The sequence below is a fragment of the Crotalus tigris genome, unplaced genomic scaffold (assembly GCF_016545835.1).
Source record: "Crotalus tigris isolate CLP2741 ecotype Arizona unplaced genomic scaffold, ASM1654583v1 scf7180000019161.1078591, whole genome shotgun sequence".
Taxonomy (NCBI): Eukaryota; Metazoa; Chordata; class Lepidosauria; order Squamata; family Viperidae; genus Crotalus; species Crotalus tigris.
In genome coordinates, this window is record NW_024097408.1 from 160,762 (window position 1) to 174,513 (window position 13,752).

At 39.3% G+C, this 13,752-nt stretch overlaps 1 protein-coding gene across 2 annotated transcripts; it reads left to right on the top strand.

The window, feature by feature from the left end:
• Positions 1-1,661: 1,661 nt before the first annotated feature.
• Positions 1,662-13,626, top strand: SNRNP70 (small nuclear ribonucleoprotein U1 subunit 70). 2 transcript variants are annotated; one of them, XM_039360230.1, is made up of 10 exons: positions 1,662-1,816; positions 2,752-2,908; positions 3,074-3,136; positions 3,325-3,379; positions 3,560-3,624; positions 4,124-4,186; positions 5,101-5,182; positions 11,184-11,285; positions 12,012-12,099; positions 12,755-13,626. In XM_039360230.1, exons 2-10 carry the CDS (start codon positions 2,762-2,764, stop codon positions 13,398-13,400), a joined length of 1,311 nt encoding a protein of 436 aa, XP_039216164.1. In that variant the 5' UTR covers positions 1,662-1,816; positions 2,752-2,761; the 3' UTR covers positions 13,401-13,626. The 2 variants fall into 2 exon arrangements, with proteins under 2 accessions (XP_039216164.1, XP_039216165.1); XM_039360231.1 differs by lacking the exon at positions 1,662-1,816 and adding an exon at positions 2,197-2,346.
• The last annotated feature ends 126 nt before the right edge of the window (positions 13,627-13,752 follow it).

Sequence of the window (13,752 nt, forward strand, 5' to 3'; positions counted from 1 at the left end):
ATGCGATGGTTTAACCACCCACACTGTCCTACCTATTGAAGACTTAAGGACTCCGCCTTGTCTTCTAGGGGGTGATCAGTCCCCTCTTCTGATCCAAATGGGATCAGGTATCCCCTTTTACAATACTTGCCTGCAGGCGTTCCAGACCCTTCTGCAGATTAAAGACCCGTCTGCTACCCTCAGTGGATCCTTGACTGGACTGCTTTGCTGGCGGGTGAGTTCCCCTCCCTTCCCGTCGAGGTCTCCCCATAGACAAAGGCCACGGAGCTGGCTTGGAAGAGTCATCGTTAGGAGAGGGGCTACCCACCAGGGCAGTCCGTCTGGAAGGTCAACAGCCTCTTCCTAAAAGTCCCAGCGGAGTTGCCATAAATCTTGTGGAATACTAAAGGACTCTTATGAATTCCAGAGGGTTTAGCGGAGAGATTTATTGCACAGGTTCAGAAGCTATAGCAACAAGCAATTCTGAACCCTGAGGGCAGGTTCAGACTTCAGTTTTATACTTTCCCTTTCTCAGGAAAAAAGGACTACACATTGCAATACACATTGTGATACATTAGATCCGTTTCTCACGGGTATACAATGGAGAGTTTGCTACATACATTGTATCCAAGTGCAATGTGCATTATTAGGTTAGTCACATACTACTAATGCAGCATTATTCCAGTAATTATGCAGACACATCATTATTTTAGTGATTGTTCATTATTATTCCACATTAGTTAAGTACCAACTTTTAATGTTCCTCACTCCACGTTTCATAGGCAAGAGGGAGATTGAAAAACATTTTGCTATACTGTATAATACTGTCTTGACACAAACGACTAGCCCCTACTACTTCCTCATACTATAGTAATCTGATGGGGAAATGGCAGACATTTGCCCCTCTCAGTGCTCCCTCAAATCCTGTTATTCAAGGCAAAATTGATTTGGTTTCTTCCTTGAACAAAGGTAACCGATGCTGCCACTAACAATAACCATAATTGAGCTCTCCCTGTATAAGCCATTTAATTCAGTTAAATCACTTAAGTTAATTCACACAAAACTACGGAAGTCAGGAATAATGCTATTCCAGAGTCTTCCACAAGGGAGCAAAGAATAAGCCAACAACCGGTAGATATACATGCTCGTAAATACATCACTGCAAAAACTGGCAAGCCTTTAAACCTAAACCTTAACGTGGAACAATCCAAGGCAACCTCCCGTAACTGGCTGGGAATCCGGGATCCAAAACATCGGGTCAGATGAGGCTTTCCATTCTTTTATTATCTCTTATTGCAGAAATACTACCGCAGATTCATACTTCTATAGCATTTTAGCTAGCACTGTTAATAAGGTAATTTAGTAATTTAGCTTTCCTCTGGGAACAGCATACCTTTTTTGTAAAAAAAAACCCCAATAATAATCAGTAAAAGGGGTTTTATTGATTTGGCTGCAAGCAACAAATCAAACCTCGGGAAAGTCACACGGAATTTCCCGTTGCCATCACTGAATCAGTGCCCAATTCTGACACCTCGGATCAATCTTTGTCACCACTGAGTAGTGTACATGTATACCTCTATAGACCAATATAGTGTACTAAGAAAAACTACTTTCTCCCCAACCGCCCAATTAAAAAAAAGAAAAAAAGAAAACCTTGCGCGGATTGATCAGGAGACGGCAACGAATCAAGAACCGACGCGTAAGGATTCAAGGGTGGTGATGGGGTCGGTCCAAGCATGCGCAGAGTGTGCGCCCAGTAGGCCAAGCCTGAGGCGGCGGGAGGCGCCGAACAGCGGACGGAGATCGTCGAGGGTCACGACGGCTAGTGAGACCCAAAGTACGTCCGGGAAGCGCGTGCAGAGCATTGTTTCGTGAGAACCGGGATGCGGCCGTTTTCTGGCTCATTCATGCGGAATGGATAATGCTTGGGGGGGGGTGGCGGTTGTTGCAGATAGAGAAAGGGGGGTGGCGGTTGTTGCCGATAGAGAGAGATCTGAGGGCCGTGATTTTGCGCAACGTCTGAGGAGCGGGGGAAGGCCTGCTACAGAAGAGAGGCAGAGGGGATGAGACGAGGTTGTGGGTTAAAGGGGGGGGGGAGAGAGAGAGAGAGAGACGTCTTTGCGCGCGCAGGTTAGAGCAAGAGAGGTCCAAGGGGCTGCTGGGATAACAGCCGCAGCAGCTGCAACAATCAGAAGCACGCGCTGTTGAGTTCCAAAGCTCAAGCTACCCTCTTGCAGCAGGAGATGTCGTGGGTTTGACATCCCCTCCCCCCCCCCGGTTATCGCTGCTGGTCGATCGCGAGCAAGAAAGGAGGGTTCAGCAGAGACGAGTTAGCCCATGACGTGGAACCAGAGCTTGAATACTGAGGTGGTATAATGGCTTCTACCAGTTATGATTGTAGGAGGGAAGCCCACTTTTTAAAAGCTGTCCGATTGCACTGTAGAGGGCAATCTGATTTGCACCATCCTTCTGGGATCTCTTTTATAGAGATATGAATAGTATATAATGTAGTATATATGCTGAAGAAAAACAGTTTTTGCCAGTTTGAAAAACATAACTTTCATGATATCATCTGTGATAGTAACAACAAAGTTCAAACTGGAGATATCCCTCAAAATATGTCAACTAAGTTGACAGTTTTTACCTTGTTACAGGCAGATGTTTTTATATATAAAAATCTGGGGGAGGGGCTTGGCTTCCATGTTGATCCATAGATTAGTTACCGTTATTCTTTTTTCAGATTTTCTGAATTTTTTTCTTCTTACATGATAGGTGTTTCAAGATGACGCAGTTCCTGCCCCCAAATTTGTTAGCACTATTTGCGCCCCGTGATCCTATACCTTATTTGCCTCCTCTGGAAAAATTGCCCCATGAAAAACATCATAATCAGCCATACAGTGGTATTGCTCCCTACATCCGTGAGTTTGAGGTAAGTCCAATAATATTAATCTTGATTATCTTTGGCTTATTGCTACTTACTTGAATATTGGCTAAATGCTTGTGGAATCAGAATGGCTGCTGTAGCAATTACTTCCTCAACATCTTGTCTTTTAATTAAATATTCAGAGTTATTACAAAAGAGCTTCTCTTTTAGGATCCACGTGATGCTCCCCCACCTACACGTGCAGAGACACGGGAGGAACGGATGGAACGGAAGGTATGTATAGCACAAAGTTAAATGTAAAGTACATCAATATTTGCTTTGATACAGGGTCTGAAAATAGAATTAAGTAGAAGGATGTTGAACAGTTGACCCTTGAAGGATTCATACAATTGTCTTTCATGAGGATACACTGAAAAACAAGATAAGCATTCCTTACGTTTCCTTGGTCCCTTTCATTGCAGAGGCGAGAGAAGATTGAACGCCGACAGCAGGAAGTTGAAAGTGAATTGAAGATGTGTAAGTGAGGCATAATAGAAAGATGTGAAAAAGAATGACTACTATTTATTATCAACTTAAAGCTAATAGTAGCCCCTTTAATTGAAGATGAAGCCTGGCACTTGTGGGAAAAAGGGTAAAATAGAAGAAGTATATTTTTCTCATTTCTCCTCTAATTTGATTCATTATCTTTTCATTTAGGGGATCCACATAATGATCCCAATGCGCAAGGAGATGCCTTCAAGACACTTTTTGTGGCCAGAGTTGTAAGTTATTTATTTTTCTTTCTGTCAGTGCTTTGATTAAAATGCATATAAGCAAGTTGCTGCTTACATTCTTGGTGATCCAGATGCTGTTACTCCCAGTACCATGCAATCTAGTGGATAGCTTGCTGGAAATTGGGGATTGGTCAGTTGTTTTGTCACCATTTGGAAGCCAGTGCAGCTGACATTGGTCAAGGACAGATAAGCTTAATCTTCTTACTTTCCAAATTCCATCCCCAAATTTGTCAACTTTCCCCCCAAAAAATTTGGTGGCAGTGGTGGGGGAAATAATTTCTGGGGTAAAGAGGGGCTTTTTTCTATTCCAGTTGTTAGAAAATATAATACTGAGGTTTGTCCTACATTCAGTTTATTATATAAACTGACAATGTTGTTCACAAGGGCTATTGAGGCTATTGATTTGGTAACTTCATTAATAATCCTAGAGAGAGGTATCTTTAGTTTTCCATAAATTTTATCTCTGCTCTTCCTACTTATTTTCCAGAATTATGATACAACAGAGTCCAAATTGAGGCGAGAGTTTGAAGTCTATGGACCCATCAAAAGAGTGAGTAGTTTAGATCAGTGTTCTGGAAGACATATATCTTCACAATGGAAGGAGGGGTGCCCTAACCTGAGCATCTTTTGTACTCATAGTCTACTCTAGATTAAGATAATATTACCATTTAACATTCCTGTTTTTGCTCTCTAAGGGAAGGAATTTAAGTTTTTTTTAATATGGTAGTTTTCACATAAAAATATACTTAAAGATTTTCAGAAGAAATGTAAACTAAGATGATATAATATAGTTTTTAAGTCCTTATCTCAAGAATCTAAAATTTGCAAAGGCAATACCAACTGAAGTTTTATAGTTGCAATCATAGTGACTGATCAGACAACATAAACAAAAGAGAGACAACCATATGTCATAAGGAATCTTCCTGTGGAAATGCTTACTCAGGTAAATCAAAATAATAATAATAACAAGAATAACAACAATAATAAATATGAAAACAAGAACAGCATAAAAGGATGCTCTTTTTCCATTTGATTGGTAATCTCATAAATGATGGGATTCTTCAAAGTGGTATTTTTTGGAACTCAAATGGAGATTAATAGAAGATGTCAAACAGATGTAAAAACTGCAGGTTGGATGGATTTTTTTTTAAACTGAATGGCTGAGAGGCAAAATGGTTGTAAAATGTGTATACAAACTCAATATTCTAAAAAGACATCTAAAGTATTTGATTTGCCTCTTTTAATATTATCTTCAGACCCTTCAAAAACACTTTGTAGCACTTCGCTGCTACAGAACCCTGCAAAACATCAAAATGTAAATAATGGATGTATAACAAGTACCCCTTATGTTGGTATAATTTTCAATGAACCAGTGGAAGCCCAATATGACCTTCAGGTTAAAGGAAATAAGACTGCTGCATATGGGCTACATTGAGCTTATGTGTCTGCTTAATTCCTTTCTAGATCTACATGGTATACAATAAGCATTCTGGCAAGCCACGTGGCTACGCCTTCATTGAATATGAACATGAACGTGACATGCACTGTAAGTCCTTTTATGGGATGATTTTAACCTTTTCTATATGCATATTTTAAACTAAATTATTATAAAAGCATGTGTTTTTTTAAACAACTATTTTAAGCCCTTAAGTTATTTGAGGGCCTGGGTTCCCCCCCCCCCCCGACAGGTAAGTTCAGAGTGGGGGAGCCTAGTTTGGTTTGGCGAGCACCCAAGTTCCGTTAATGTCATTCAGATAGTTTTTCAAGGGATCTTCATAATCAGATCAACAAAGTAGTCTAAAAGGAAAGAAGGAAGTTTTTATCCCCTTCTCAACAGATTTCATAATTTTTGGATAATACTGTATTGGATCTCTCTTATTGTAGGTCAGATGTTTCTCTCGGGAGCATTCCTTTTATTCTTTATCTAGTTTTGGAAAATCAAATTAACGTAGCTAGGGTGCCGCAAATTTAATGTGTGCTAAAGTAACAGGCAACAGTTCCTCTCCTTATTTCCTAAATTCCTATGTTTTGGGATGGATCCCTGTAAACTAAGGGTGGGCAGCTAGTCATGCCAACATCTTTTGGAGCAGTCTAGAGTTACTGCTTGCATTATGGGTCCCCTGCATTCTGAACTGTTGCCCATTCTTTTATGTTTTTTTTTTAATTTTTAAAGAGGGAGAGTGAATGCTATGAAGAAGTTCTTCTTCTGAAGCAAATGTAACTTTGACCTGAAGTTGTGTTTTCAAAAGATGCTTTTGTTGAGAGGCTGTTGTGAGCGGGTTGTATTAATTCTGTGTTCTTATTGTCACTGCAGCCACCTTTCTGATGGCTATTGCCACTGCTGGCTTGCAGCTGATCCTTATGCTTCCCCTTTACAACATCTCATTGTATGGTTGGTATAAGGGTTTGTATAATTGGTAAGAACCTCAGTACCCAACACACTTCTATACACAAGCCAGGTCAAAGGCAGATGCTAGATAATATGGTTTAGGTGGGGGTGGAGGGAAGGAAGGAATCTATTTCTCTTTTGGGTTCTGTACAACTCTCTTGCTGTGTAGAAGGAGAAAAAGAAATAGGTTCCTCGTGGTCTAATGTTAGTTGTATATTTTTCAGCCTGGATTAAAAGAGGGAGGGAGCAACAGGCCAGCCATTTCTAATATAGCTCAAATATCCTGAGTGAATTCTCCTTCCTTAAGTCACACATTTGCCATTTTATAGTCTTTATAATCTATGGACTGAGGAGAGAAATAGGCAGAATCTGTTTCAAAGAAATCAAAATGCTTTTTTTGTGGCATATGAAACTGAGTTACAGATATATTTCATATTGCCTAATCCAAAATAAATATTACCTCTTAATCACAAATTCCAATTGGTTTATGTCTATATTAAATTATGTAAACCCAAATGTATGGCAATGTTCTAATGTAAGGACCACAAAATAAACAGAGTTCCTATCTGACTGGGTAAACCAAGACAAAACTAAAATGTTGGTAATTACTCCAAAGCGCATAAAGTATGTGACAGTAGTACTGTAATTTAACATGATTAATTACCTCATCAAAGTCACTAAGGATTATGTCCGTAGAAAAAAGCAGCACCATTTGCACAATTTCTATAGTGCTTTCTTGGGTTAACATACAATAATACTTTCTTGGGTTGTACTACTTGCACAAAACAAAAATCTTTCACTGTCATTTTAAAAACAAGGCAAAACTATAGAGTTTGTGCATCTTGCTGTTAATTTTGCTCTTATAATAACACTAATTGGGAGGAATAGCTAATAATAGCTGAGTTTGAAGGGAGAGATTAATTTAAATGGAAGTTGGCAGCCATCTATGAGTATTTATTTATACTCTTTATAATACCTAGCTTCAATGAACATGTTCCTAGAATATGTTCTTGAATTTAAATGTTAAAGTTACATTTAAATCATCAAAACATTCTTTATAGTTGCTAAATTATTTGCATATGAGATATTAGAAAGTCTAGTTGCATGTTTCATCCCTTGGATTCCGTTTTTAGGAAAATCATTACCTTTGTGTAGAATAATGCAGATATTTTAGTTAGTACAGATACAGCCTATTTTTTGGTTAAACTTGGGATAGACAAACTAATTAGCTAATAATGTGTTTCTTAGGAGGGAGTGCATATTTTTGCATGTGTCCTGAACTTTCAGTTGATTTGAAGCAACACTGAGGATATTTGAGCTCTTCTTTTAGCTAGTAAATTAATGGGCAATTGTACTTTTAGTCTAACTTGGGGCACAAAGCTAAGTAAGTGGATTTTTTTTAGCTACCCCTGGTATGGCTTGCCAAGACCATAATGAACCTTTAAGAGGGACATGGTTGGGATGTCTGTCTCAACAGAGATTCTAACTCATTGTTCCCTTAAATAAGGGTTTCCACATGAAAGCAGGCAACTATACTGCTGTTGCTGGGTTCCTGGTTAATGGTAGAGAGGGCATTTCAGACACAACACACATTTCTTGCTGTTTTTTCTTGTATCTTTTTTTTCTGTCTGGCTTCTTTAGCTTAGCTCTTTCAATTGTGTAGTATTCAGAGCTTTTCATTCTGCCTGAAGGAGGCTACAGCTAGGAATGTTAAAAAAGCTCATGGCTAACATTCAGGACTTATTTTGCCTCCCTGAATTTGTAGTTGTAAAGATTTTAAAATGTAGAAATTAAATGGGGCCATTATCAGCTTACCTTTTCCAAGTCAAAACTGTATCTAGAAATGTCTTTCCCAGCCTTAAGTCTTCTGGACAATTTTTATTATTTCCAGAGTATTCTCTTTGGGAATGATTCTAATCCTTATAGTTGGGAACTATTTGGAAAAACTGACCAAAGCAAGGACAAGACAAAATGGTGAATTCTAAAGACTGACAAACATTCTTCATTTTAGTTTTATATTAGGATACTGTTTAGTTGTTAAGATAATTAAACAGTACAAACAATTTCCATTAAAATTAGTTGCTGGCCCCTGAGTCCAGAGAGTAATTTTAAGTTTTATCCTTGAGTCCCACACTAGGAAAAAAAAAAAAAAACCACAGCTATTTGTGATTTTAAATTGAGCTGTAAATCATTTAATGTGATCAGTTTACATTTGTTCTTTGAGGAACTATCTAAAAACTAAGTCCTCATGGAACCTTTCAGTTCTATAATTTTGCTTATTCAGACCAGATAACCAGCTATGCTAATTCTGAAAAATATGTGAATTGTCATGTAACAATCTCCCTAAAAAACATGTACTTCTTGCATATTTATTTGTTTTCATTAAATATGCCTTCCAATAAAATACCTGAAAGAAGTGTAAATCAAATGTCTGTTCCCTTGTTATCTCCCCCCTTGATACTTACATATAAACATGGAAATTGGAAGAATTACAAGAATTTCTCTTTTGAGGATGGGATTTCTGTGTTAAAAGTGAATGTTTCATCTCATCTTTTGGAAGTCAGATGGCCAACCTCTTAGATAAGGCAGTAATTTGAGGCTCCAATTTGGTATTCAGAAGCTTAGAGTTGTACATTTACTGCCATTAGTAGAATATAAGGGCTTTGAAAATAACTTTTCGGCCCTAATTGTATATAAATCAAAGAATAGGTTTTGATTAGTTGCCCCCTTCATTCCACATTGTTCATATCCCATCAGAAATCTTTGAAGCTCTGAAAAAATCAGAGGAGGTTTTTATGATAGGCCTGTTCTGCTTTATGTAAAATGTTCTATAAGGTAAGATTCAGTACAGAGGGTGGTTTCAGGTAAGCATGCTGCAATTCATCTTGCCTCGGATTGACCTCTTCATTGGAAAAGGCCCAGCTTCATCTCCTTTCTACAATAAAATGGTGGTGGATTAGTGACTCTGGTCTACTGGCTACCTTATCTGGAGAGGAGCCATGAATTTAACTTTATTTGTAACAGATGATGGTGTGTCATCGTGTCCAACATCAAACATGACTGACTGATTCTCAGCTTGATGAGCATCTTCAAAACGCAGAATGACCACTTAATAATGTGAAACAGTTTGACGATGACAATTCAGTCAAGTCCCATGTTTCAAACTTCTCTCTCTTTTTTTTTTTTTATGAGGAGGGAGGGTGGCCGACTTTTGGGAAATGCATCTCTCATCAAAGCTTGTCTGAGTAAACTAGACAAGATGAAAAGTGGTAAGAAGTTAGAGTTAGTATTTATTTGCATAAAGTCTTTTGCCCAATACTATTAGCTTTTCAATATTTTTCTGAAGTAGTATTTTTTCTGACTGCAAGTCTGTACACTAGAATCCATTTCTTTGAGAACTGCCATTCCCAAGAGGAAATGGGGAAGAGCATCTCTGCATTATTTCTATGTGCACACATCAAAGGAAAGAGATTCCCTGGTATTTCGTTTGTCCCCATGAGTTCATTTTCCTTCAATATTTTTAAAACCTTATTATTTTTAAAAATTTATGAGTTTTTAAGCCCAACCAGAAATATTTCCTTTGTAATTTTGTGCAAGGACTGTTTCCTTTCTAGTGTCAGACATTTTAATTAAGCTATTACATTCTAATAAATATCCCCCACCAAAAAAAAGTTAAAGAATCATGGTTATTTCTCAAGGCTACAAGTAGTTTGGTAGCCAAACATTATTGGTACGTTTTCTTAATTATCTGAAGTTGAAAGCTTTTTTTTTTCCTTAAAAAGAAATATTTCTGAATGCCTGGGTTGGATATTTACTTTTATCTAGCACTTTATTAATTGTGCGCCTTTTGTCGCACTTACGATTCATTGCCACATATAAATGGCTTCAGTAGGTTTGGAAGTGAAGGGTGAGACTCCCAAGGCTTGTGAGGACTCCTAAAGGATGAAATGTGCCTAAGCTCTTAAAAGATTTTACCTAGTTTGGGGAAATGGATTGAGAATGGGGGAATTGGGCAGGGGCTGGCAGGGGTGGGAATCTGAGTGTCCGACTTCTGCTGCTGAGACAGGTAAGGCAGGGAAGGTCGGCTCAGCAGCTAAAATGCAAAACCCAAAATACCGCCCCAGCCGGGGGCGCCCGGGCAGGGGGGAGCTGCGCCTCGGGCCCCAGCGCTAGCAGCCCGATGCAGTGAGTTTGAGGAGTTAAAAGTTGCAATGGTTTTGTAAGTAGTTTCTCCAGGTAAATGCTTTTATTTCCTTATTACATATTAGTTGTACTCACCCTACCCTTCCTTTAGCAAGTTGCTTCAGGATATTCCCCTTCCCTAAAAAATATCCTAGAGATTTGCAACTGGGTGATAGTAACAAGGGTGGTATAGAAGGATAAAGTGGGTTGGATCTCTTAAGGGAGGGTACCAGCCAGTTCCTGTAGAGGATTCTTACTCTTAATTTTTTGGTGCATATTTTTTTTTCCAGTCAAACCTTCCACTACCTCTGTAACATAGAAAAAAATTCTGTTTCTCTTTTCACATCCACTTTTCCTTAAGCTGTTGCTTAGTTTAGCCACAGAAGCTCTCGCTTTGAGTGAGGGATTTGGCCTAGGTTTTTTGGGACTGGCTGGTTGAGGATACTATTAGAAGAACAGTAGATCCTGGCTCACCCTAAAGTGAGCTGGAAAGACTGGATGAAGGAATTGTTTTTACCCAGACTTTTCCCCTCTGGGTAAATGATGAATATAATGTGAATGTCTTGACTGGTCAATAACATTTCTTTTTTTGCAGCAGCAGTAGAGGCTGGGGGAGGAGGGGGGTTGCATTATGGGATGGAACTGGGCTGGCTTCACAATCTGAAGGATTTATAGCTGATGTGGCTAGGTTACTTTTGAGATGTGCTCGCTGCTTCCGTTATTCTGCAGTAATGTAGATTTTGTTCCCAGCAAGCACTCTATTTAGGTTTCCTCCTAGAAACTTTAGACAAGATTTCCCAAAGCAGGTGTGAAGCAATCCCTTATCCAAGGAATCATTGGGGCCATAGGAGTTGCCTCTCTGGATCCTTTTCATATGAGTTTTGGGGGAGGGTGGGCTTGTTTATGTGCACTGTAGATAATGGCAATTCCATTTGCCGTTCCCTTTCCCCTGGATATTCCTCCTAATCTATTGCAGCGGCATACAAGCACGCCGATGGGAAAAAAATTGATGGCAGGCGAGTGCTGGTGGATGTAGAGAGAGGACGGACGGTGAAGGGATGGCGCCCACGTAGACTTGGTAAGCATGTGGAAAAGCATATCAAAACCACACTGTAATTGGTTCTAAATGCCATCTTTTTTAAAGTTCTGAATAATGTACTGGAGTACTATGTGCACTTTAGCCTCCCACATTAAGTTGTTCACATTTACTAAAGGTGGAGCAAGTTTAGAAAAGTGGTAAATAAAGTTCAGTACAATGAAGGGCAAGGAAGTTAGTATTTTTTTCTAAAAAGAAAACTTGCATAGAATTATCAGCAGATTCAACCCAAGTAAATGATGTGTTCTAAATAGGCTTTTGTTAAGCTAATTAAGGTACTTTGTGATGCATTCATACATTATTAAGCCATAATTTGAACTGTGCTTTGTTGAATAAATTGAAATACTCTGGCTTTTACTTACCCCAAGCCATGAGTTGGCTGGCATTTCATACTAAGCAAAACCAAACTTCATTATGGCTTAGCATCAAATGTTAACCATTATTAATAAAACATTTTCCTCTTGATTCTCTTGTATTAAACAGGATTCCCTTTTCTTAACTTTTTCTTTTTCCAAGATTAATTATTTCTATTGTATATATATTTCAGATACTTTGAGTAGGTTAAATTTAAATTTCTGATAAGACTAAACTGAGTAAGGACTCCTGCATGAGAATATGTTTTCTACTAATTCTGTCAAATTCCAAAGAGGGCAGCTTCCAAAGAGAAAATACAACTGGAAACAACTTGTATTTTCTTTTCATTTGTAGGTGGCGGTCTCGGTGGTACTCGACGAGGAGGTGCTGATGTAAATATAAGACATTCAGGTCGAGATGACACTTCTCGGTATGATGAACGGTAAGTCAGAATGTATTGGGATAAAATAGGATGGTGTTTCTGCCATTATTTCTGATTTTAAGAGTGTTAACTGTGTTTCCTTGTGGAAGCAACAGAAAAAAAAGAGTCTGTTTGGTGTAATGGTTAAGGTACCAGGTTAGAAAGCAGGAAATTGTGTTGTAGCCCTACCATAGGCATGGAAGCTGGCTAGGTGACTTTGGGCCAGTCACTGTCTCAGGGTTGGGCCAATCCATTTTGTTAGGGTTGTGTGGAAAATAGAAGGAAAGTATTAGGTATGTTCACCGCCTTTAGTTATTTATAAAAATAATAAAGGCAAGATAAAAAATAACTCTTCTTTTTCAAATTTTTATGTAATTCCGGTTGCATGTTAGAGGATCCACAAAGCCGATAGAAAAAAATAATCTGATATTTAAAATTTGAAGATTCTTAATTGGAGCAAAAAGTCTTTTATTTGGTTAAAAAATTACATCATGTACAAATTGGATAGTATTTTTTAAGGTTCTTAGACAGTATCTTTGTGATTACATTTGAAGTCTGTTGATCATAATGGAAACTTTACTTTTTCTTAATGAAAAAACTAGATTGCATTGCTGATGCTGTATGCTCAGACATTCATTCTAATTCTTTGATGCTTATTTTACTTTGGTTCTCTCAGGGATAGGGACCGTGAACGTGAACGTGATCGCCGAGACCGCAGCCGAGACCGGGACAAGGAGCGGGAACGCCGTCGCAGCCGATCCCGAGAACGCAGGAGGCGAACACGGAGTCGAGAGAAAGAGGAGCGGAAACGTAGCCGGGAACGAAGCAAGGATAAAGACCGGGAACGCAAGCGTCGGAGTCGTTCTAGAGACCGCAAGCGAGATCGGGACCGAGATAGAGAAAAGAAGGAGGAGTTGCCAGAAGTGGGAGAGGCCCAGCCTGATGAGGCTACTCTTGGCGAGATAGGTATAGATGGGGTAGAGGTGAAGCCTGAAGGAGAAGAGAAAGGGAGAGAGAGGGAGAGGGATCGGGAGAGAGAGAGGGACCGTCGGCGTGGTCATCGTGACAAAGACAGAGACAGGGAACGTGATAGAGAACGTCGTCGTGATAGGGATCGAGATAGAGATCGTGATCGTGAGCACAAGCGTGAGAGGGCTGAGCGGGGTGGAGAAAAACGGGAGGAGAGAGGGCAGGACAATGGGATGGGAGGAGCATTGGAGGAAACCAGTCAGGATATGTTCCTGGACCAAGAATCCATACAGTCAGCTGATGGCTACTTATCTACTGAAAATGGATACATAATGGAGCCCCCACTGGAGTGATGGAGACTCTTCCTTGTCCAGCCAGGTGAGGCTCTGCTTCCCAGGCTGCTAGCCAACGAGGCCCTGTCAGCCAGTTGAGGTAACTGATTTTAACTGGTTTTGTTTAGAAGGGTAAGTGTTTCAGGTCTGTTTGTCCCATCCCATTTCTTCTTAACATGTAACTTTCCACCAATCCCTTATGTATTTGGATATTTTTGTTTAAACAAGAATAAAGTGTTAAAATGTTTTCTTCATGTGAAATGTATATGACATTGGGATGATAGCAGAAGTGCTTTGCTGATTCTCAATTACTAATAATGAGAGATCTGCTATAGAGGTATTTAGTTTCATGCCAGACTGCTGCTGAAAATAT

Coding starts and splice junctions, on each gene's coding strand:
- SNRNP70 (XM_039360230.1), top strand. CDS start 2,762: ATGACGCAGTTCCTGCCCCCAAATTTGTTAGCACTATTTGCGCCCCGT. Junction 3,380..3,559: donor TGAAAGTGAATTGAAGATGT/GTAAGTGAGGCA, acceptor CTTTTCATTTAG/GGGATCCACATAATGATCCC. Junction 11,286..12,011: donor ATGGCGCCCACGTAGACTTG/GTAAGCATGTGG, acceptor TTTCATTTGTAG/GTGGCGGTCTCGGTGGTACT.